This window comes from Centruroides vittatus, unplaced genomic scaffold, assembly GCF_030686945.1.
Source record: "Centruroides vittatus isolate TY-2023 unplaced genomic scaffold, ASM3068694v2 contig_866, whole genome shotgun sequence".
Taxonomy (NCBI): Eukaryota; Metazoa; Arthropoda; class Arachnida; order Scorpiones; family Buthidae; genus Centruroides; species Centruroides vittatus.
The window spans coordinates 1353767-1379173 of record NW_027122565.1 but is presented as its reverse complement, the minus strand read 5'-3'; the positions used below and the strand labels follow the sequence as shown (position 1 = coordinate 1379173).

Sequence of the window (25407 nt, the reverse complement as noted above, 5' to 3'; positions counted from 1 at the left end):
CGGGCGAGTTCTGTGTACTTGCTAATTTTTTCAGTGCATGCGTTTTGTATATTGTGGATGTTTGGAATGGATATGTCTATAATGTATGCAATTTTATTGTGTTTGTCAATGAGTGTGATGTCTGGTCTGTTGCAATAAATTGTTTTATCTGTGATTATGGCTATGTCATAGTACATTTTGTGCGTGTTGTTTTCCAATACTGTCTGTGCAATGTATTTGTAGTATGGTTTGTGGATGTCTACTAATTTGTGTTTCTTTGCAAGCTCTTGGTGTATTATATTTGCTACCTGATTATGTCTGTGTAAATAATCTGTCTGTGCCAAGAGCTTGCAACCAGAGGTAATGTGTTGTATAGTTTTTTAGATGGCATCACATTTTTTGCATGTGTCATTTGTGAGTGTTGCATCTTTGAGTATGTGTTTTCTGTAGTTTTTAGTATTTATGACCTGATCCTGTATGGCAATCAGGAATCCTTCCGTCTCCCCAAAGAGGAATCCCCGAGCTAACCAGCTGTTTGTCGCAGTTTTGTCAACAAAATCGTGCGTCAGATCATAAGGATGCCTGCCATGGAGTGCCTTTCAAGCCCACGATTGCTTAATGGTGTCTATGCTTTTTATATGTTGTGTTGTGTCCATGTGATGTGAGTGTAAGTTTAATGGTGTGTTATTTGAGTCTGCTAGAGTTACTGCTTTATGTAATTGTGATGTTTCTTGTTTTTTGTAGAAAAACTCTCGCAGTGACTGTATTTGTTTGTAGTGAAGGTTAACTATGTCAATCAGGCCACTTCTGCCATCTTTACATGGAAGGGTTAATCTTTCTGTAGCGGATTTAGGATGATGCTGTTTATGCTTAGTAAGCGTTGTTCTTGTTTTCCTTTGGAGTTGCTCAAGATCTGTGCGAGTCCAATGTATAACTCCAAAAGAATATGTGAGTACTGGGATGACATATGTGTTTATTGCTTTGACTGTATGATTTGCATTTAACTGTGTTCTGAGAATAGCATTTAACCTACTTTGGTATTCTTTAATTAATCTTTGCTTTATTTGTGTATGTTCTGTTAGTTTGGCCTGTTGGAATCCTAAATACTTGTAGAACTCGCCCTCTTCCATGGATTCAATAACGTCTCCATTTCCAAGTGCAAAATCTTCTTTTTTCAGGATTCCTTTTTCTATGTGAAGTGTTTTGCATTTATCTAGGCCAAATTCCATTTGTATGTCCTTGGTGTATGAATGTGTGATTTGTAGAAGTTGATAAAGCTGTTTTTGTGTGGTTGCATAAAGGTTTATGTCATCCATGTACATGAGATGCGACAGTGTAAACTGTGTTGTTTTTTCATGTTTGATATTGTAACCATATTGAGTGTTTAACATGTTGGATAATGGGTTCAGGGCTAGGCAGAACCAGAGAGGACTCAAGGAATCTCCTTGAAAAATTCCTTGCCTAATAAAAATTTGGTTTGTTTGTAGGAAGTGTTACTAACCCTGAGATGTAGTGTTGTTCTCCAGTGCCGCATAGTGTTTTGAAAGAATGCAATGAGTGATGGATGTATTTTGTACTGTACATGTGTAGAATATGTAGCAGCCAACTGTGTGGAACACTGTCGAATGCTTTTCTGTAGTCTATATATGCCATGTGTATGTTTCTGTGTTGTTTGTGTGCTTGCCGTAGTATGACTGAATCTATGAGTAACTGTTCTTTGCATCCCCTGTGGTTTCTACAGCAACCTTTTTGTTGTTCTGTAAGAATGTCGTGTTCTTCAACATGTTTGTATATTTTGTTTGCAATACAGGATGTCAATAATTTGTAGAGTGTTGGAAGACATGTAATTGGTCTGTATTGTGTGGGGTCTGTGGTATTGTTGTTTTTAGGTTTCATGTAGGTGATGCCCTGAGTAAGAAAATTTGGCATGTCTTGTGGATTGATGATGATGTGTGTTAGGTGTTTAGCTAGTTCCTGGTGCAGTGATGTAAACTTTTTGTACCAGAAATTGTGAATGTTGTCTACACCAGGTGTCTTCCAGTTGTGTGTTCTGTTAACAGTGTATTGGAAATCAGGTATGTTTATATCAGCACAGGGCATAGTTGGTATGTTGTGCAAGTTTCTGTTCTCCTCCTCGATCCAGCCTGCATCAGCATTATGCGTGACAGCACTGGACCAAAGAGAAGACCAATATGTTATGAGTTCTTCTTCTGTTGGTGTGCCACTGTGCTGTGTACCAGTGTTTGCTTTGTTATTAATTTGTCCGTAAAAAAGTTTTTTATTGTTTGTAAATAATTTATTTTGTTGTTTTCGTAGTGTACATGTTTTGTATCGTTTGAGTCTACGTGCTGGCAGCAAGTTTTTGTTTTAGTGTATCAATGTATTCTGTAATGCGTGTGTTGCGATGTTCGTGTTTTGTGTGTGTTTTTATTTTCTTGAAAATGTTTTTGAGCTGTTTCCTTAATTTGGATGTTATGTTGTTTTTAGTGTATTGTGTCAACCTGCCTAATTGCTGTCTAATGTCATTTATTTGTGTTTCTATTCTTCTCTGCCAGGCAGGCTTGTGATAGAATTGTGTTTTCTGTGTATTTGTCTGTGATTGTACTTTCAGTCCATGGTGTGTCACTACTGTGACTGCCCCAGCATAAACTAATGTATGAATGTCTGCGAGTGTAGAAATTGAATGAATGTAGTGTGGTAGTGAGTGTTTACATAATTTAGTGTTTTTCCTACTTCCTTTGACGTGTTGATTTTTGGTATTCGTGGTCGTTGTGTGGGATCTGTGCCTGTATATTTAGTGAGTGTTTCCTGAAATATAAGTGAGAGCGTATTAACTAAATCTATGTCTATGTTATCAGTGATGAATGAGGAAGTGTTTGTAGTATCAATAGTGGTAGTTGTTGTGTGTGTGCTGTAATCAGTGCTTGTTGCTGGATTATCCTGACAGGTTACGTGATCTTCATTAATGTTAGATGTTTCTGTCTGTCGATGTATTTGATCAGCAACCTGTTGTTTGATAAGTTCAAGTGTTGTTTGTGGAATAAGGTTGTTGTGTATAATTGTTCTTTTTTGATCAACAACCCTTTGTTCGGTGACAGTGAGATGAGGATACTGTTGTGTGAATCTATGGTGTAGTTGTTGTCTGTATGCTGTCATGTTTGTTTCGAGTTTTGTGATGGTGTAATAAGTACGGATGATAAACTTGTTCATTTCCGTTGTCCATTTCGTCCGTTGGCGTGGTTTTCCAGCCTTTGTGGTCTGTGGATGCATTGCCACAGAAACACCAAGGCTGGGTTTGTTCCTCACATCTGTTGAGGGCATTGCAGTAGCCATGCTTGGGCCGGTGCTGCTTTCGCCACCAGTAACCAAAGGAGACTGCAGCCTATTTTTCGAATGTGAGCCTCTGCCTAACCGACGAACGCGGACCTTGTTAACCCAGGTGACGTTTGAGCCGGTATCACACTTTGATCTGGTTATTACCATAATAAATATCTCCACAAAATGTGGGCATGGTCACTCTTAGCTTCATTTCTCCCCATAGATCTTACTGGCATGGGTGTCCCTACCAGGAGCTTGTGCTCCAGCCTGCATTGCCCTATGGATCAGTAAAATTACTGGGCTCTCCCACCACAGCCAGGTGGTGACCACGGGAGAGTTATTATTATTATCATAAGTTATTTTAAGCATTACAAAAATTCAAAGAATTGAGATATCAAGATTATTCAAAAAATTATCTAAAAATAATCTCAAAGTAATTGCAGAAATAATTAACATTTTTTCACAAATTAATTTCATTTGAGAAAGAATTTCAAAAGTGAAACTTAATAACTATTTGTCCAATCAAATGTTTTAAATTTAAATTGAAATATTAGAATTTCTACCAATTTTTTTTTATTTTTCTATAAAAAAAAAGTTACTTAAAGCAATATAGAATAAAACTAATTTAATATATAAATATTAGAAGGCTCGAACACAAATTCGTGTTAATAACAACCACATGGCTTTTTTCCACCTTTATTTAGTTGATACGATACACGTTTCAGGCCTTATGCCCCTCATCAGTCAACAGTTCTTTCCCAGTATGGCACTTGTACACGGTAAGTTTGGACATTACAAACTCAAGAATAAAAGTTATAAAATTCTTGTACATTATTTGTTCTCTTATAAAATTCTTGTACATTAGAGAGAACATTTACAACTTTTATTCTTGAGTTTGTAATGTCCAAACTTACCATGTACAAGTGCCATACTGGGGAAGAACTGTTGACTGATGAGGGGCATAAAGCCCGAAACGTGTATCGTATCAACTAAATAAAGGTGGAAAAAAGCCATGTGGTTGTTATTAACACGAATTTGTGTTCAAGACTTCTAAGAATAATACAACACGGTTTCACAAAAATCAATCATATAAATATTACTTATAGTGATTAGTGTAAAAGATATTTTATATAAACTTACTGTTAATCTTTTTTCTGTGTTTACTTCTATCATGCCTCTTAACAATTCTTGGCATTCTGGAGGCACAAAATGGGGAATATGAAAAACACCACGTTTTACTTTTTCTAACAACTGTCGCAAGTTGTCGTCATCAAATGGTAAGGCACCCTATCATAATAATAGTTTTCATTATGGGAATTTTTTTCATCATCATTAACACATTTCAATAACTTTTCTTCAAATGATATTTCAGTTTCTCAATAATTTTCTTATCATTAACTTGTTATGTATAATACTAAATAATAAATTTAATACATTTATAATAATCTATAATAAATAAAAGAATGCTTATTAGTAAACAATTGTTGTTATGCTTTTCTAAAAATCTGAAAGTTTATAAAAAACTTACAAGATTAAATTCCTGAAGGTATTATTCTAAATAGAAATCATATAAAAGTTACTTCAAGAATGAAAATCAATTATATATATGAAGTCCTCAAGGACATAATGCTAACCCTCAGAATTCCATTTCTGAGGTACTTGAGTTTGAATGTGAAAAAATTTTGACATCATATGAATAGGTTTATGTCAATATTTCTGCTCTCCAAACTTTGCCTGTAGATGTAGTTGTCATCTCATGCTGAAAACAGAAAAGATTACAGATACTAATAAAAAAATCCCACAAGAAAGATTTCACAGATCAAGATAATGTGGAATAACACTATATGTCTGCAAGGACTTTTGCAATTCTCATAGCATTGCTTATTGAAAACCAAAAAAATATTGTCTAGAACAGGAGTTCTCAAACTTTATCAGTTTTCAGCACACTTACAGTTTAGTATTTTGTCCTGGCACTTTTGTCAAAGTATGTGTACAATGACATAAATCAGGCACAGAAATGAAAACAACTCCTAAGATAAACTTCACAATGTGAAATTTAATTATTATGCCTTTTTGTCCTTTCTAACTCTATTTAAAATTTATTTTGTATACTAGTACATTCTATATATTAACAGGACTTATTATACTGGAAAATTATGGATGCAGATATTTAGTCTTACAGATCAGAAATAATGTTCTTTATTTAGTTCACCTGAACAGGTGAACTAAATAAAGAACATTATTTCTTATAGTGATTATAAGAATTTTGGGATGCTACGTCATCGGGAAATAGGGCGGATGTCTTTGGAAGCTCCCAGGGGAAAGGAAGGACCCGATTGGTCGCAAGTGGTCGCCATGGAATCCCTTAAATTGTAAGGGTGGCAAGAGAAACGGGGAGAAGGGCGAGAGACTGGATACGTGGTAGTCTCTGACACTAGGGAAGCCCTTGAGGTGTAGAGAGAGCGTTCTCCTCTTAGAAATTCCTCTGAGAAGGGTTAGTGTAGAGATTGGACGGCCACGCGAGTTGAACCAGCTCCGAAAAGCGACCTGAGTTCCCTGGAGTCTAACAGTCCCCAATAGACAAGCCGACATGAGATACCACATCTTTGTTGCATAGTGTATGTAATGTTGTCGAACTTGTACATCCTGTAAATATTTGTTTTGTAAATAAACTGTAAATATTCACTGGATTGAGTGTGGAGGTGTAGCTTTCCTCAAACCATCGTACGGACGTTCTCGAGTCGTAAAGACCAACTCGAGACGGATCATCGTAAAGATCGTAACGGATTACATAAGGATCTTCACTACTGCCACTCTCATTTCTTGCTCCACATTGATTTTTGAGCAATATTTGCTTTTTATAACAGCCAGAGCTGAAAATCCGGCTTTGCATAAATACATTGTCGCAAAGAGAATGGGGATCCTTACAGCTTTTGAACTCAGAGTTGAATATTCATTTTTGATTGATTTCCAAAACTCCACTAAATCAGAAGAAGCAAATTTTGTTTTCAGGATGTTGTCACAGGAGAGTTCAATTAGACTCTGTTCTTTCGGCAAAGTGAATTCTGGTGAAGCTTGAGCACAGAAAAGATCTTGGATCCACACAAATTTCTCAACATTGTCTTCCTCAAAGTATTTTGCAAACCAGTCACTGAGCTTTGAGAGGTGTTCCTTGAAAAGAGACAGCAAGTCTTGTGAAACAACAACTTTATTACAGGCCACGTATTTGCAGTGCCGTCTTTAGGAGAGGGCCTACAAGGCCTGGGCCCAGAGGTCGTAGGGGCCCCTGAATCCGAAAGTAATAAAGTTACAAAGAAAACAAATAGGTTACTTGAAATGAAGAAACCATTAATAATACGATTGAAATTACTTTTCCAACAAGCTATTGGATGTGTTCCAAAGCCTCCTAGTGCATCTTCTCAATGAGGACATGCTGGTCAGCATGTCCTCATTGAGAAGATGCCCTAGGAACACACCCAATAGCTAGACATGGCACCCTATTGAAAATCAGCAATTGGAAATACAGAAAGACTACATTAAGGTCACAACAAGGAATCTAGCAATTAGACTTAAGAAGCACAAGTATGACATTAAAAAAAGTGCACTGCAATACAGTTTTGTCCACTATGGCACAAGTAGAGGATTCCACAGTTAAATGGAATAAAGCAAGTATCCTCAAGACTACATGTTCCCCATCATTAGTAATAAATGAAGAAAAAATTGAAATTTATGAAAGGAAATTAAAAGATGTTTGCATAAATGCAAGGAATGAAGATGCGTTTTTGTTTGTTTCATATAAAACATGATAAAAATAAAATATGATAAATAAAATAAAACAATAACAATGTAAATAATAAATATTTATATTATTTTATTTTATTTATTTAATTGTTAATTTGTCTAATATTTCGTTTTAAATTTAAATGTAAGAGTTTGGACATTCCTTCGTTAAAATATTCCATTTTTGAAAAGGCATTCAAATTCAGTTACATTTGAAGATGACCTATTGTATTAGGTTAACAACATTTGTATTTTGTTTAATAAACATTTCTCAGAAGCAGAAGGTGGTATTGATAATTCTTTAAGTATTTCAAAAAGCTGTGTTTGATTTTTGGTATAATTACAATAGTTTTAACTAACAAATTTTGACCCTCTGGATTTTTTTTATATTTCTAAACATTTTAAGATTCCCAGATTCCAAAATCATCAAAAGAGGAGGCAAAATTATGGATGTATGCATATACTGTATATGTATGTTAGTCTGTATTTTTCTTTACATCTCAGGACCCATGAACATAAAAGTTGAAATTTGGCAGGAATACTTCTATATATATAGGGCATTGATGGTATTACATTTTGGAGATTACAAGTCAAGGGTTAAATAGAAGGGGTAGAGGAACACATCTCAAGTGGAGTTAAATTTAATGAAAATTTTACTCATTATTGGCACTTAGAATTATTTTAAAAATTCACCCTTCCCCTAAAATAATGCTTTTACCTTTTATATTAGTATTATTATAAAAAAATTATTTTTAATAAAATCTCATAACAGATGTGCCACACACAAATTTAAGTATGAGCAATACTTTTAATGTTTTCAACTATAATAATCTATTTTTAAACTTAAATTTAATAGAAAAATAATAGAAAAATTTATTGTAATTCTACAAAATTACTACTTTTAAACTTTTATTATCATTTAAATTTTATATTGTAGTGTAATTGTAATTATTGGACTTTAGTCTTAAAGGAAATCCTATAATATCCAGTTATATCCTTTAACTTCTATCTGAGCATCAGGGCCCACCAGTGGTCAAGAAATCTTTGTACCCTGAACACTGGGAGTTTGATCATAGGTTCACGCCTCACTCGGACAGGCTGGCCACGTGGAGTTTTCTGGGTTTTCTCCACATCTGTAATGCCTAAATAGGGGACAGTTTCCCTTAAAAGACCTCCCGGAAGGCACCCCCTTAGGCAAATTGCCCACATGTTGCATTGCCATAACTTAAACAAACAAAGTGAGCATCAGGAAAGATATGGAAGAGCCCTAGCCAGCCCTTTTTTTTTATTTTTATTTTTGGCTGTTTCTGCCCTGTAGTTATTCTACCTACATGGTTGACACATTCTAAGATGTTATGCACTGGGCAGATATACAATATAAGAGAAAGCTATAATTCTTAGGAGTAAATGAGAAATGTGACTCAGAAGAGAAATTCAAAGGCTAGTCTTCTATCTTCCCCCTTCCTCTAATAACCATGCACTTGCCCACAAAAAAGAATTAAAAACCTCCACATATGTGTAATGAGTTGTCATATCTCAAAAACTGACTGGTGTCAGTCATTCTAATGTTAGACAATGGTTATTTATCCAATCATTGTATATTGAGGAACTCCACTAAATTAATTTTTATAATCTGTTATATGTTTAACCTATGGTTTTATAATGTTTTAAATTTTGTCATGTACTTACTGTGAAAATCCAAAACTTTCCCATTTTAATAAAAGATGTTTTCATTTTATCTTTCTGGAAACAGAACTCCATTATAAAATGCAATTCTATTCTTGACTTTCAACGTTTTCAGACATAAGAGGAGTCATCTACATAAAATTACTTAAAAATATTCTATTAAATGAAACAGATTGAAAATTGAATCATTTTTTTCCTACAAATTCCATCTTTTATTAGTTATGATGGTTATTTACAATAAAGTTCAAGAGAGTCCAAATTAATTTTTTTAATTAAACGTTTTTCAAGATGAGTTGCATCTCATTATCAGATCAGACTTTAAAAATGATGCTAATTGTATGGAATAACTACCATTTAAACCAAAAGAATTTTAAACACTCTAAGTACAAGATGATTCAAAAGATCAATCAGATTCTCTATAGTGCATAATTTTGTCCAGAATAAAAAAAAACAATGCTAAGGAAAAATCAAATAAGCAGGATGTACAGAATACCAAGTGAATTGAACATAATAAACTGTATACTATGATATGCTTCTTGTCTACTCTTCTTAATGGCTTGTAAGCACAAAGTCCACAGCCTTTTTCATTCCTGTCAATTACGGTCCTTTTTTAAAAATTGTTAACCTCCTATTAATTAATTTTGTAGCAAAAAAGCTGATGAGGGACTCCACATCCGAAATGCATTCTGAAAATAAAATAGTGTTTTTCTAAGTCTAATTTGATGTCCTGTGATGGTGTAATAAGTCTAGCAGTAAAGTAAAGCCAACCTTAGTGCTCACAAGCCATCAATAATAAATTGTATCATATTTGTATATTGGGATACAGTTAATTATGGGAATACAGTTTATTGGGATAACAAACAACAGTTTTTCAGACATACTGAAAAAAAATGGAGACACATTTAAAATGGAGCTACGAACAGCTTTGACTAAAGTGCTATTAACAAAAAAAAAATACAGTGGACAAATAATAAAAAGTAGAAATTGTAGTGATCTATTCAAAAATATTCCTCCATAAATTTCAATAAACCTAGTTATTGTCATTAGGTGCATTGTCCAGCAAAGTAGCTTTAATACAGCTGGATAAGTGAGCCATTTCAATCAATCAGCAAGATCATACTGTAGATGTTTTTGTTACAATTAATCAATTACTTCAGTTATTTACTGTGACTTTTCATTACTTTAATAGCATTTTCATTTGTGTTTTATCAAGAAATTATATGCTTGCAGTTTTACAGATAAAGATGATAATAAAATCTTGTATGTATGTATGTATGTATGTAGACACATTTGTTATATATTTATGACAACAAATAACATCATTCTCCATAGAAATTACCATATAATCTGTTCTTTAGATTTTTTTTTATTTTACTTTTTTTTATAATTTTAAAATAATTATTTTATAAGTATCAAGAAATCTAACTTACAAAATAAATCAAAATTAAAATCTCACCACAAGTAAAGCATATAATATAACTCCACAACTCCATACATCAGCTCGTCGACCATCATATTTTTCTCCCTGAAATATATTTATGTTTATAAAATTACATTATTTGAGAAATTAAAATATATATTGCAACATAAAATTTTATTATTAAAGTATAAAAACTGGCATCCTGTGAAGTGTCAGCAGAGATAATTACTTATTACACATTTCTATATGATTAATATTAAAAAATTCTCACACACAGTAATTTTTAAATTTTATGAATCAAATGATTTAAAATTTATACTTGTAACTATCTCAGAATGTCATATTTTGAATAAGGAATATTCCAGTATTTTATCAACACTAGATATTTTTTATTTTATTAACACTTTCAGTTTTGAAACAGCAATATTTCAACATTTAACATAGTAGTGTATGTTACAGCATAAAGTACTGAAATAATAAAATTATATATTTTAAATGACAGAATTTTAATTTCAGCAGACACACTGAAAATGAAATTTAAATAATTCAATTAAATTAATTTAAAAGTAATTTTATTTTTAGAATTTTAATTCATTACAAATTAATTATTAAAAATAACTTATTTTAAGATGAATAAGCAATATCTCACATGCAAAAATTTTTGTATCATATTCTAAATATTCTTTTTATTTTCAGATTAAACTCAAAAGGTATACTCAGGTATTAAATCAGCTCCTTGGTTGTCTCATATCTGTAAACATAAATTTCAATATATTTTGCAACAGAACTTCTAAATTCTTCCCATCTTTGTTTAATCCTAAACATAATTCAATAAATTTGGCATGATTACTGTCAGGTTTACAATGTAATAAACATGGATAAATATATAACTTTTTCCCTTTGTATTATTTTTGTTATGAATAAAATAAAATATTGCTTTAACAAAAAATATATAAAATAAATTTTTTTAGTTTTAAATAATATACAACAAAATATAAAGTTCATTTAGAAATGAAGAACAATAAAATCAGTTTCTTAAACCTCAATATAAGAAATCACAGTAGGATCTTGTTTTATGAACCAACGAGGTTCGAAAACGTTTGCGTTTTACAGAGAAAGAGGAGAGAAGCACACCAGTCACAAAGGCACTACAGTTGTTGGTTTTAATTTATGTTATAAAAATTTGTGTTTTTGCAGATGATGACTGGTTAAGTTAAGCAACTTCTTCAAGTACTACTGAATAAAACCTGGAGAAGCATAGTTTATGACCAACTCCAAATTGCGTTGCCATGACAACAGCAGTCAGTTGGCCAACTAGTAATACCAGTTGAACAGATTTAAAAAGTTAAATATTTGTAGTCGGGTCAGAACAGCCAGTGAGCTACAGGCAATGAGAGCTTCAAAACTACAACCAGACTTTGGATATATGAAAATTATCAAATTAATCAAATATAACTTTACATATTTCTCAGTTCTTAAAATGTTTTCTTGTACTTTGTTTCTTCAAGAACTGCTTAAATTTTAATTAAAAAAAAAAATTATTGACATAAATGAGAAAAGATGACAAAATTTAGACTTTTGAAGAATTTATAAGTGAAGTAAGATCATATCTGCAAATTTTAATTGGGAAGATTACAAAAATATTTTAAAAAATTAGAAAACTTAAAACATTTGCTGGTGTTTAATTGCTAACACATGTTCTGATTGGTCATAACAAATCGACCACCAACATCATGAGCATACTCAATGTGAATGGTTTTGCTATCAGTTGGTCTGACAAGAGGAGGGCACTTCGGGATGAGACTTGGTATATAGGTAGTACTCCTTGAGGATGTTCAACCCTCAAAACAAGAAAGAACAATGGCCAGCCAATTTTGAGAAAAAAGCCTTTAAAAATTTGAGCTCAGCTTATGTACTAATAAGTTTTGCTAGGTCGGCAGCCACTGAGCAGCTCAGTCGATAGCGTTCTTGGCTACTGCCAAGTCTTTCAGGGTTCAAATCTCGGTCTCTATTATTATTATTATTATTTATTTTTTTCTTTCTAAAAATTTTTTAAAATAAGTATTTTTAATATATAAATATTAAACTTTTATTATAAAAAATAATTTCATTTAAAAAAATGTTTAATACAATTATAATAAAACAAAATAATTAATAAGTATTAAAATTATGCTCAATTTTAATTGTACACTTATCCATTTTATATAATTCATGCTATTATTGTTTTAGGGTGCCAGTACCAATCTACTTTTAATAGGACTCTTGCAGAAAAAGGTAGCAAAACTGTATCTTTTAAATGACATGATATAAATAAAGAGACACATTCATATACAGCACAATATGCACTCACCTTATCTAGAAAACTATTGCCTCAGGTATTTGTATGTCTTCAAGAATCAACCAGTAAATTTGGTCCAAAAGTGCAGAAAACAGTAGAAGAATACACACAAAAATATAAAAATGTTATAACATCATCATCAAAGTCTGGAAAGCTTACGACAGAATTATATATTGAATTCCTTCAAAACTGTTTAAAACCGTACAAGGGAAAAGAACAGTTTCTTCTACTTATCAACTCTTGGGAAGGACAAACAAAACCTGAATTATATGGTGAAATCGTCCAGGATGACAATGAATTACCTACTTGTACGACTAACGTGATTCCTCCAAAGTGTACTCCTCTCGTTCAACCTTATGACATCTATTTTTATAGAAAAGTAAAAGATCTAATCAAAAATTTTCCAAATTCTGCTTATTTAATCAAACAAAATCGAGAAATAAATTCTCAAGAAGACTGTATTAAAATACAATCAATAGTTCATCATCAACTGTCATTGCCAATTTTTGATAAAATGATTAGATATGCTTGGTATGCTGCTAAACTTGCTGAAGACAGAGATATACATGAATGCAAATGAAGTTTGTTTTCCAACTGATCTTCTGAAAGAACATTGCTCTTGTAAGTGTTTGTTGTTTGTTTGTTGTGCTAGATGCCAAAAAATGTACATGTTTCTGTGATAATTATCATTCAGGTTTTTGTATGTAATAAAAAATATATGTAAAAGTTACAAATAACACAATCTAAACTTTTTACTTCCTATAATAACCATTTATAACTATTATTATTAATATACTTATTAATTATTTTGTATTATTATAATTAAAATGACATGTAATATGTATTAAACATTTTTTTTAAATGAAATTATTTATAATAATAAAATTTTAATATTTATATATTAAAAATACTTATTTTAAAAAATTTTTAGAAAGAAAAAAATAATAAAATAAAAAATAAAATAAAATAAAAAGAAAAAAAAATAAAATAATAGAGACCAAGATTTGAACCCTGAAAGACTTGGCAGTAGCCAAGCACGCTATCGACTGAGCTGCTCAGTGGTTGCCGACCTAGCAAAACTTATTAGTACATAAGCTGAGCTCAAATTTTTAAAGGCTTTTTTCTCAAAATTGGCTGGCCATTGTTCTTTCTTGTTTTGAGGGTTGAACACCCTTAAGAAGTACTACCTATATACCAAGTCTCATCCCAAAGTGAATTTTCCAGGTCGTGCCCCTCCTTGTGAGTAGACAATCAATTGGGCCAATCCAGTTTTCTAGCTTCTGACATTCATTCAGCACAGAGAACTACTGAATACTACTCATTGCAATGGTTTACAAATATTTTTCTCCAGTAGTTTACTATAATAAAATTTTGCTCTGTATATTTAGAAACATTGGATTAAAATATTCATTACTGTAAAAAAAATTCAACTATGCAAACAGCACTAAAAAAACCAAAAATCCAGCAAATACAAAAATCTACAAAAGCAAACATTTTCACCCATGTTAAACAGGTCATTCTAAAACACCTTCAAAGTTCAAATGCAGCTGTTAAAACAAATAGTTTAAAAAGAAAAATTTCTAGGATTGATATTGTCTTCAACATGTTAAAATGGATGATGTAAGAGAGAGAGAGGAGAGTTTTATAGCCCTCCATCCTTCTGACCTTTGACTATCATATTCTTCTTTATGTATGATATGTCAATGACATTCTTATATTATGGTATATCTGAAATTGAGGACTTGCAAAACTAAATATCATAGAACATCTTCCAAACAGAGGGTTAGGAATCTACCTTTTAAAGTTGATGGCTGCATTTTTTCTAGCTGCTTTGTAAATTTCTAATTGTTCTAAATATCTAAGCCCTTCCTTGTGGGAGATGGATTTAATTGAAATTCATCTGAACATTGGTGACATAGGTTGCTACTTCTGTGGTTGGCAAGCCCTTTAATGATGGAAGTCTGATGTTCTGAGGTGAGGTCACTCTGTAACACTCACCTATTCAAGTTGTGATTAGATTTGGGACCCATAACAGGGATATACATATTCCAGGGAGGTGTCATGTATCTGTAGTGGGTGAAAATTGAGGAAATTCTTCTGTAAGTTAAGAGGAAGTTATTATTTCTGGTAATTTACTTGTAAAGGGTGGCCAGTCTTCAGTCATATGCACCACTTTGTAAAAAATGTCATGGGAGTGATTGTAGAACATATTGGTAATAGCAATGGAATGAAAACAAATGAGCCCTTTGATGATATTTGGACAGTTGCCATGTTGTCTAGCATACTGGGCATTAGTTTGGAGTTCATTCTTCCTGTCTTGAGCATCAAACAAATGGGTGAAGGCTCAATAAATAAGCCATTGAAACCAGCCATCTTGAAGAAAAAAGGTTTGTGAGATGCGAGTGTTGAAAATTGGATGATGTGTAGGCGTTCTGTAGACTTTAGTTAATATGTTGCCATTGGATAATGTAAGATGGAGATCAAGAAAGTGAACTTCTTGCTTGTTGTCCTGTCCCAGGCAGCGACAGAAGCCATAGGGATTGGTGTTGATTTTAGTCATAAAATCTTGAATATAAGTTTTTTGCTACCGCAATTTAAGAATGTCATTGACATATCATGCATAAAAGAAAATATGATAGTCAAAGGTCAGAAGGATGGAAAGCTATAATTGTAGAATGACCAGTTCTCAAAGAGTGCTTGAGAGGGTACTGCCCATAAGCACACCCCTATCTTTCAGAAAAGTCATGCCTTCGTTTTCTTTCTTTCTTGAAAAAGGTTATTAAAAATAACCAAAAATGTTAGAAGAATAGTAAAAAACGGCTGTGGTTAAAAGGTTTTTAAGAGTGGTTATTTATGTGTTTACATAATGCAGTCATAGAAGAATTTAAAGTACAGGTACAGTACATAGGAAAGTTGTGTAACAAGATTTGTTCTTGTCCTTTTGAAGTGGTATTTTGAAGATATTTGAAGATATGTAAAGATTTATCTACAACTGGTCAAAGCTTATGCATCTTTGCAAATGCAAAGATATGAAGTGTGATAGGGACAGAGACTGCAGTGTTATGCAGACAAAGGAGGCCTGCCAGTGTGATCTTAGAAAATAGAAATACCCTTGACCGGAGCTTATGGTGAAAGCTGTCAAGGGCTATGGAACAGTGGGTATCACATACATATTACAGGATGCCATTACAATAAGTATTCCTATACATAAGGACAATATCCTTAGAATCATAAGCTTTGAGGTAACAATGTTGTTAGATTTCATCCATTTCTTAGACTACCATATTGATTTCCAGAAAATGAGTCAATCTTAAAAGTGGGATTGTGCCTGAATGTAAAGATGGTTTTCATCCTGTAGAATTCTTTGTATAAGTCATCCATACTCTTTTATTTGTCTTCAAGGATACAACTTTTCTGCAAGGCAGGGGCAGATAACATAATTTGTAACTCGTGCAAAATTTTTGAACAGCATAGTAGTTATTAATAACAAAAATTTGAAAAATATTGAAAAATAATGTGTGTGGAAATATGTCATCATCATTTGTTTTGTGGGAGCTGCAAGTTCAAACCTCATAGGCCACATACAACCCCCAAAGCTACCTGTAGCCATCAATAGACTAAATTAATTAATTTAACTCAAAAATAATATAGTTATTAAATTTAATACAAAATGATAACATAACCACCTACCTTTAATCCAAATTACATAACATCTATGTAATCAATTAGCTAAATTCTAATTGATTACATAGATTACATATCCCAATAGTTAATCTGACCTTATTATATATTCATTAACTTGGCTTTCTATTTTGTATTCTCAGATCCATCATATTGCACAAATACATTTACTGCATATATTTTAGTCAAAATGCAACCAAATTCATAGTTATATTTATACCAAATGCAGACTTATGAAGAAAACAATAACAATCATATCAGATATTTTATCACATTATAACAAAAAAAAATTATTCATAGTATGAGTTAATAAGAAAAATATATATTTAATTTTAGATTGAGAAAAAAACCTTTACAAAATTCAAAAGTATACACCATATTCATTCTCTTATAAGACGATCTTGGTTTTAGGACAAGGTGCGACTTTAAAGATCAAAATAAAGAAAATTAGATTTATTAATACAATTCTAATTTTATATCAAATGCACATAAATGCACACATTGTTCCACAAAAATTATTGGCTTAAACTTTAAGGAAAAATCTTGTAAAATCGACAACATAATTTGTTCATGTAAAGTTGGACAATCAGAAACCTTTATTGCCAATTCTTAACAGTTGAATCCACTCTCCGTCGATTACACTTACGAGTTTCTTTGAATTCTAATTTCCTAATAATCATGTTTTCACATGGGAATGTATTAAAACTTATATCAGGCTCCTGTGTGATTTTGGAATTTGAAATTGGAATTCAATTCAAAAGCTTTGCTTTTCCTATTGCTATTCATCTTTACTCCTGACAATACACAAGAACAATTAAAATGATTCAGATAAAATACTTTTGTTTTTAAACACCAGAGGGCGAGCATCTGGTAAAATATACTAACACATTGTTCACAAAAATTATTGCAAAAATGTAAACAATCCTTTGTTCGCACATATAGGATGACCTAGGTTTTTGAAGCAATGAAAAATGAATAAAAACCTTGTTTTATATGCTAGTAAATACAGTATATTATGATGCAAATTAGTGGTGCTTCTCAAGAATGGTTTTGGTACTGAATTTTTGAGATTTTTCATATCATCGACAGAAATGAAGTTGTGAAGAAATTTAGCCTTCTCATTAATTTTGTTGGTTCCCTAGTCTACTCCTATATATCAGAATGCTCTAAATTTGAAGGTGCCATTAAGACTTTGACTGTTCTATATGTGAAGCCTGTAAATGAAATTTTTGCTTGCCATTGTCTCACTAATCATTGCCAACAACCTGATGAGTTTATTGACTAATATTATCAGAATTTCAGGGCATTAAGCAAGGACTGCAACTTCACTTCTGTCTCTGCTGAAGAATATAAAAGTGAATATGTATGTCAGGGATGGGCAACCCATAAAATATGAATAAATATATTCATTTCCAGTTTAACAAGATATTCAACAAAAATTCAAACGTTATTTTCTACAACTTATGTTCGTGAACAGTTTTTTCGCAATGAATTTAGTAAAGATTAAAACAAGAAACCAGCTAACAGACACACATATGAAACTAATTTAAAACTAGCAGTGACTAATATTTAACCAAATATTTCCGATATTACATTTAGATCAGTGCCAGAAGCTATATTAAGTATACCTATGCTAATTTATAATTATATATGAAAAAAGAATTATGATTTACCAACATTTTTTCCCTCTTTTCTATTGTGTGCGGCCCGTGTCAGTTTAAAAGTTTTGAAATGTGGCCCTTACGTAGAAAAAGGTTGCCCATCCCTGATGTATGTGATGCTTTTATCACTGGGTTATCATCCTGTCAAATTTGCCAATGTCTTTTAGAACTCAAGGATGTCTTGTTGTGCCTGTGCTTTAGAATCTACTTGTATCCAGTCAGAAACCTTTGTCTCCAATACTAGTATAATAAATGCTATTAGGATTTTCACTCAAAAAGAACCTGCAGAAGACAATCTAAACATTCTTGGAGATATTACTTTGTCCCCACACATGTTGGCTGCTATTGAATGAAAATGTCCTTTTGTGGTTATATGAATCACCTTTGCAATGAGTGTTCTGCTCAAAACAATTGTAACAAATGTGGAAAGAGAGGATACTTTTCTAGAGTTTGTAAAAAGGAGGAGAGTAAAGCAACTATGACTGCTGGGACTCTGGCAATAATTGCTTCTAGCTCTTTGTCTAGAACTATAGTAGATATACAGTTAAATCATATCTTAACCAAAGCCCTAGTGCTAGTGCTGAGAGTTTTATAGATTATCATTTTGCATTACACCATTAGCTTAAGATTATCCTCATTTTGCTCAGGTTTCCATGACTTTGTCCACCTTAAATTCAACTATAAAGAGTAAGTGTATTGTTTCTATTGGTTTAAAGAGCCATACTTATTTGAAGGTTTCATTGTTGGCCATGTCTGGTCTCTGTGCTGATGTAATTTTAGGACATGATTTCCTTTCTTTACACACTGATGGTTCATTCAAATTTGATGGCTCTCATAAATCATCATCAATCTGTTCTGCAGCAGCATTCTCTAAGGCACCTGCCCATCTCTTCAAACATTTGTCTAAAGACATAAGACCAATTGCTACTAAATTTAGGTATTTCTCAAAACCTGATCAGGGTTTTATTTGGATGCAGAAATTAAGAGGTTGGCGGCTGATGGAATAATAAAAGAAAGTAACTAACCATGGAGAGACCAGATGGTGATTGTATCTGGATCAAAAAAACAGTTAGTTATAGACTATTCTCAAACTATTAATAGATATACTGAATTTGATGCATTCCTGCTTCCTAGGATTGATGATCTGATCCAGAAGATAGGTTCTTATAAAATTTTCAGCACTATAGATTTGCATCAAGCCTACCACCATATTCCCATCTCTAAAGAAAATAGACATTATGCTGCTTTTAAAGCTTGTAACAAATTGTGGCAGTTTAAGGTGATTAGCTTTGGTTTCACAAATGGTGTTACTAGGTTTCAATGTTCCATATTGCAGTTAATCACTAAAGAAGGCTTAGCTGATACCTTTGTTACTATTGGCAATGTTACTATTTGTGGAAAAACTCAAGACAAACACGATCATAATCTTGTTCTTTTTATGGACATGATCCTCAAGTATAATTTAACACTCAATAAAGCAAAATGCTCCTTCTCTTCTAATTGAAGGTGGAACAATATGACCAGCCTCTACTAGAATTACTCCTACCTACAGATATAATTCTCTTTGTCAAATGATAGGAATGTTGGCCTGCTATGCTTAGCTAATAAAGAGATTTAATGAGAAAATCCAGCCACTAGCCCATAGCAAATTGTTTCCATTGTCAGCTGAAGCTGCAAAAACTTTTTCATATCTGAAGGCTGAAAAATCTCATTTTATCTTAACTCTTGTCATTGACAATGTGCCATTTGTTGTTGAAACTGATGCTTCTAATTTGGCTATCAGTGCTACATTGTCCCAGGAGGGTAGGCAAGTAGCTTTCTTCTTACAATCCCTGAATGAAAGTTTGAAAAGACATTCTAGCATAGTGAAGGAAGCATACACTATAGTTGAAGTATTAAAGAAGTGGAGGCATTTCTTAATTGTCTATCATTTTACACTAATTATTGACCAACATTCTGTAGTTTTTATGTTTTATTCTAAATCTAATAATAAAATCATGAATGACAAGATTTTAAGATGGAGATTAGAAGTATCATGCAACAAATTTGATATTATATACTGCCCAGGTAGTCAAAACACCATGGCTGATACTCTAAAGAATTTGTTGTGCAGTCTCAGATTTAGATGGTCTCTCTACTCTCCATAACTCCTTTGTCATCCAGGAATAACCCATTTCTATTATTGGGTGCATAGTAGGAACCTCCTGCCCTTCTCATTAGAAGCAAAGAAGCTAACAGCATCCTGACCCATCTGTGCAGAAATAAAACAAAAATTTCTTAAGTCTTCAAACTATCTCATTAAAGCTATAGCTCCCATTGAACAATTAGATATTGTATCTTTTCTTTTCTTTCGAAGACACAATGTAGTGACGTAAACTTAAACACTGGGCGAATTTTTGCATCTGTATATAAATATACCATTGTATATAAAACAAAACATCTTTAACATGGAATACCGAAAAATATGCCAGTGTTTAAGTTTACGTCACTACATTGTGTCTTCGAAAGAAAAGAAAAGAAACGAAAATACAAAACACGGTTTCCTCAAGATAGAACTAGATATCGTATTTAAGGTCCTCTTCCTTCTAAGTCAAAGAATTGCTACCTCCTCACAACAGTAGATAAATATTCAAGGTTTCCATTTGCTTTCCATTGCACTGATATCAACAGTGGTCCTGTTATTAAGTGTTTTCATCAGATGTTTTCAATCTTTAGAGTCTCTTCATATATACATGTTGATAGAGGAGCAGCTTTCTTATCTCTTGAACTTTGTTCTGTGAGATATGAAGGAGATTTTTGTTAGCCCACTAAGGTAAATACCTGACAAAGTACACACCATAGTCACAACAAAGAAACAATTTTTTTACACGTGGTATAAATGGTTACAGATTCAATCAAGAATGCCAACTCTAGAACGATAGTCCAGCAGTAACAATAAACCCAAACATCAGTGGAAATATTACACCGCTATAATGGCCACGACACACTGGAATGAGATGACAGTATTCAATTCATAAACCTGCATAATAATTACAAAAAAATATTTCTTAAAACTAACCTTAGATACTAAACTTACTCTAAGAAAACAAAAAAATGATAGGGAGTGAGAGGTAGCAAAGATGGCAGACAGGACAGAATGAAGGAACCTGGGTCTTAAAGATTGTCTTCTTACATGTCTTTCATCTTGAGGAGCCACACAACTCCTTACACCAAACTCACAGTTCCATCTTCTCTTTGGTGCTCAAAGACTTGCAGTCCTATCAAATTCAACAGTCACTCAGTCTAAACTCTGACCTCACTGAACTGGCTGCTGACTCCAACATGCTTACTTCAATCCAGAAATTCTAAGGTTCCTGCTTGAAGTAATCAATTTACTTGAGTTTTCGGGCACTAGACAAAATCACCTTGCAGCCATCTCATCATCCTCATTCTTCAAGCACCAGCTCAAAAGTAGCTTTCTCCCCATGTGTGTTCTCAGGAAACCTTGCATTCATTGTTTGAATATTCCAGGAAGTGGACCTAACAACCAAGGGGAAGAGTAATTAAGATGATTTGAAAGTTATAGAAAGTGAAAAGAACAAGGAACAGGAAGGATTTGCAGAATAACAAAAGAACAAAGGGCTATAAAATGGCATACAGCCATAGTTCCTTTCTTACATCTATTGGTATTGCCTCTAGTTTCTCAACTCCATATAATCTTCATGGCAATGGCCTCATTGAGTATTACAATGATTTTATTTGGAAAACAATCTCTTTGGCACTCCACTCTGCTAATCTGAACACATACCAATGGAAAGATGTGCTATGTGATGCTTTACATACCATTCAGTCCCTTCTATGCAATGCTACTAATTTTATGCCTCATGAGAGATTTTTCAAACAAGAACAGATATCTGCCTTCCTACTCAGTTGTTATCCCCAAGACCCTTTTACTAGGTTCATGACTGTACCATTAAATATGGCCCTATAGAAAGTGCAAGTTATTGAAGGCTAATCCCAGATATGCCTACATGCAATATCCTGATGGGCAAACATTAACAGTTTCCCTTTAACACATTGCTCCATGAGGTAAAAGAACTAAGGGAAGACACTGTTCTTCCTAATATTTCTGCCCTGGTTCCAGGACAAACAATCTCAAATGTTCCTGTAATGTCCCCTTCAGTTGATGAAAGTGACTTGCATTCCTCTCAAGCTGAAGATAAAGAAGATACTTCCTCAGCTCCAATAGAAGTAAACTGGTCACCTCAACCTTAAAACAGCACTGTCAGCCTTTATATTTGAAAGATTATATTGTGTAATGTAAGTGGGGAAAGTGTGGTAGTGGGCAATACTGTTCTCTGCTGTGTTCAGTTGTAACCATGATGTTTGAATAAACAGTCACCATATTCTGTAGTGTATTTCAAACACAAATAAAACCTTTTGTTAAAGTAATGTCTCTATATATGACACTGTCAAAAAGTACATTTCTTTCAAAAGAGCACCTCTGAAGATTTTTTCCGTGCAAGTTTTGATGAATGCCTAAGGAAATTTCATTGCATATATGTAACATTATATATATATTATATATTATATAATACACATGTAGGCATGAAAATAAATTCTCATGGCACTAAGAAATTATCATCATCTAAATTGGAATTTAAATATTTAGAAATCTGTGTATACTTAAGAAAACAACTCTTAGTCATTCAATAAATTTCCATAACTTAAAAGAAACCTTGCAAAGTACAAGCAGTTTATAAAATGAACATGATTTTTGGTATGTCTCTTAGAAATTTGTTTCTCCTCCTTTTATAATAAAAAACTCTTAACAGTAGCAATAAAAATCTATATAATTCTGCATTGTTTTATTCAATAAGTTTCTTATAAACTCATTATAGTTTTCAATGGTTTCATTCCCATTTAAATCAAAGAAAAATATAGCAAAACTTTTGAACTTTTTCAAGGATGATCTCAGGCTGAGATGCTGAATTTTGAAGATATTTATCCTGTTTTAAAAATATTTCCAAAAAGTATTCTGTTTGTTTATTATAGTTTCTTTCCAATTTGTAAGAAATGTTCTTTCTTTTCCTAAAACAAACCAATAATAATAAATTATGAATTTTATTATTAATTTTATATAAAAGATATTTATATATCTTTTATATATTTCTTAATATAATGTGAGAAACTGGGAGCAAAGAGAAGTTCCCTATTGACCACTCAGTTGGCAATAAGTTGGTAAAACCCACTCACTTTTTCACTGGATGGCTATTCGATAAATTGTCGTCGGGATTGCAAGATCCTTCCAACATCAGGACCTGACACCAATTAGGATAGTTAAAAGATTGCGTCCTAATTCATGAATCGTAAACAAATGTTGAATAGGAGGGTTGATTCGACTGTTAGGTCCAATAGGGGGTTCACATTATCTGCCTTCCTACTAATCCCCAAGACCCTTTTACTAGGTTCATGACTGTACCATTAAATATGGCCCTATAGAAAGTGCAAGTTATTGAAGGCTAATCCCAGATATGCCTACATGCAATCACCAGGTTGATTCGACTGTTAGGTCCAATAGGGGGTTCACAGTCTGAAAAATGGAGTCGACACCAGGTTTAAACAAGCTAACACATTTAATATATATCTAAGCCCTAGATTACAAGGTAGAGCTACTGTGACACATACATCAATATACTAAGTGTAAGCACAGAGTTCACGAGGTTCTAGGGAAATCATTCCCATTCTATCTACTTCTAATGGAGAGAGTTCACATGTGGAAATACAAATCCAAGTACAATACCTCAAGATGATTACTCGATGTTTATGGATTCAATTTCAGTAGTCTGTAGGCTGTTGGGTAGCTGGCAAGTAGAGCTGCTTCTATTCTCTGGGTATGTCTGCTTGGGAATATTGTGAGACTGGAGCCTTGGATGGAGTCCTTCTGGAATATGGTGAGACTGGAGCCTTGAGGGAATCTGATCTGGAATATGGCAAGACTGGGATCTTGGGTGGAGTGCACTGGTGTCTGCTGAAATATGGCGAGATGGTAGACTGGGTTCTATGGTCGAGTCCGCTGGTATCCGCCGCTAGTCTCAAGTTTGAGTTCCTCTTATCCTCCTTAGGCCTGGGAAGATGATCAGGTAATCGGCTATTTGGAGACAAAGTTGCAGGTGTGAGTTCATGGATAAGCCATTGATGATGCTAAGATAGCATTTAAATGGAGCTGATAGTAAATATTTGGTTTGAGACTTGTTAGACTCATCCTGTTTACTCATTCAAAGATTGACTTTCCTTCTTTTAACAATAGATTGTAATAATTTTTTAACAGTTGTTGATGAAAAGGGTGACATTCAATCCATTTTCTGTGCAATGTTTTCTTGGGCAATGTCTTCTATCCTAATTGGTGTCAACAATTGCAACAGAGAAATATGTTAAAACTTTCCTTAAATTAGTGCAAAATTGGGTTCTCGATCTCACAATAACAAGTCTTATGGCATTAATTAATATACTTGTAATCTGTTTCTAACTTTTCTTTTTACCAAAATTAATTTTTAAAACATTACAAATATATGATCATGAAGTTTTCTGTTTACAGTTGTTATTTGCATCCATTACCAATGTGAATATGATTTCATTTCATTTTCAATAGAAAAAGAAGTGGTAATAGCACTGTACATGTATAAAAATAATTGCAGAAAAAGTTCTTGTATGATAAAAATATTTATATAATGTACATTTTTTAAGACTATGGAGATTTTTAATATAGTTGTACTAAATATGAAAATTATGCAATAAAAATTAAAAATTTAAATCATGTTATTAATTTATTTAATATTTTACCTTATTCCCATGTTTTTGTTTCTTTTCCTAATTCTAAATAATATAGTAAAAGAAATTTTAATTTCTTTTATTATATTAAAATTAGTATTGACTTGTAGTATTGTAAATGCATAATTTTTAACATAACTACACATCTAAACAGATATTTAAATAATATACAGTGGTACCTCAGTACTCAAACCACTCTGAACTAAAACAATTAGGTATTCAAACAATACCATGTGAATACCACAGATATTCAAACAATATTTCATTTCCAGAGAAAAAAATTGCTGTTCTTGACCACTTACTCAGTATCAACTAAACAATCTCAATCCACTAGAACAAATTTTCAGTTAATAGCAAATATTTTTATTTTAACTTTAATTCTGTCACCCATAAAAATGTTTTCTATGATAAAATGAGTCATTAATTTAAAAATAAAATGAAACCTTATAGTTGCCTATTGTCATCAGACAAAATTATATTCAATCAAATTTGTTTTTTCACTTAATGTGTGCAGAACACAATCATCATGTTTTGCAATCATTACAAGTCAATAAAGTGTTTCAACAATACATGTTGGTGACACATTAAGATTTGTTGTAAGTTTACAAGTTATTAGTTGATTTTAAACAATTTCTTCCTACAATTTTTCTCCATTGACAGCTTTCAGGCACCTTTTGGTTGTGTATTCTTTAGTTCAAAATTTTCTGAATAGAACTTTTAAAACCATATTTGTC

General features: G+C 32.6%; 1 protein-coding gene across 4 annotated transcripts in view; it reads right to left on the bottom strand.

The window, feature by feature from the left end:
• Positions 1 to 25407, bottom strand: part of LOC136982856 (serine/threonine-protein kinase BRSK2-like) — a 158444-nt gene that overhangs the window by 59884 nt on the left and 73153 nt on the right. For all 4 annotated transcript variants that reach the window (XM_067279393.1, XM_067279395.1, XM_067279397.1 and 1 more), the window contains exons 6-7: positions 10220 to 10288; positions 4438 to 4584 (exon numbers count right to left, since the gene is read on the bottom strand). In XM_067279393.1, the coding sequence (XP_067135494.1) occupies positions 4438 to 4584; positions 10220 to 10288 (216 nt within the window). The remainder of the gene's footprint in view (positions 1 to 4437; positions 4585 to 10219; positions 10289 to 25407) is intronic.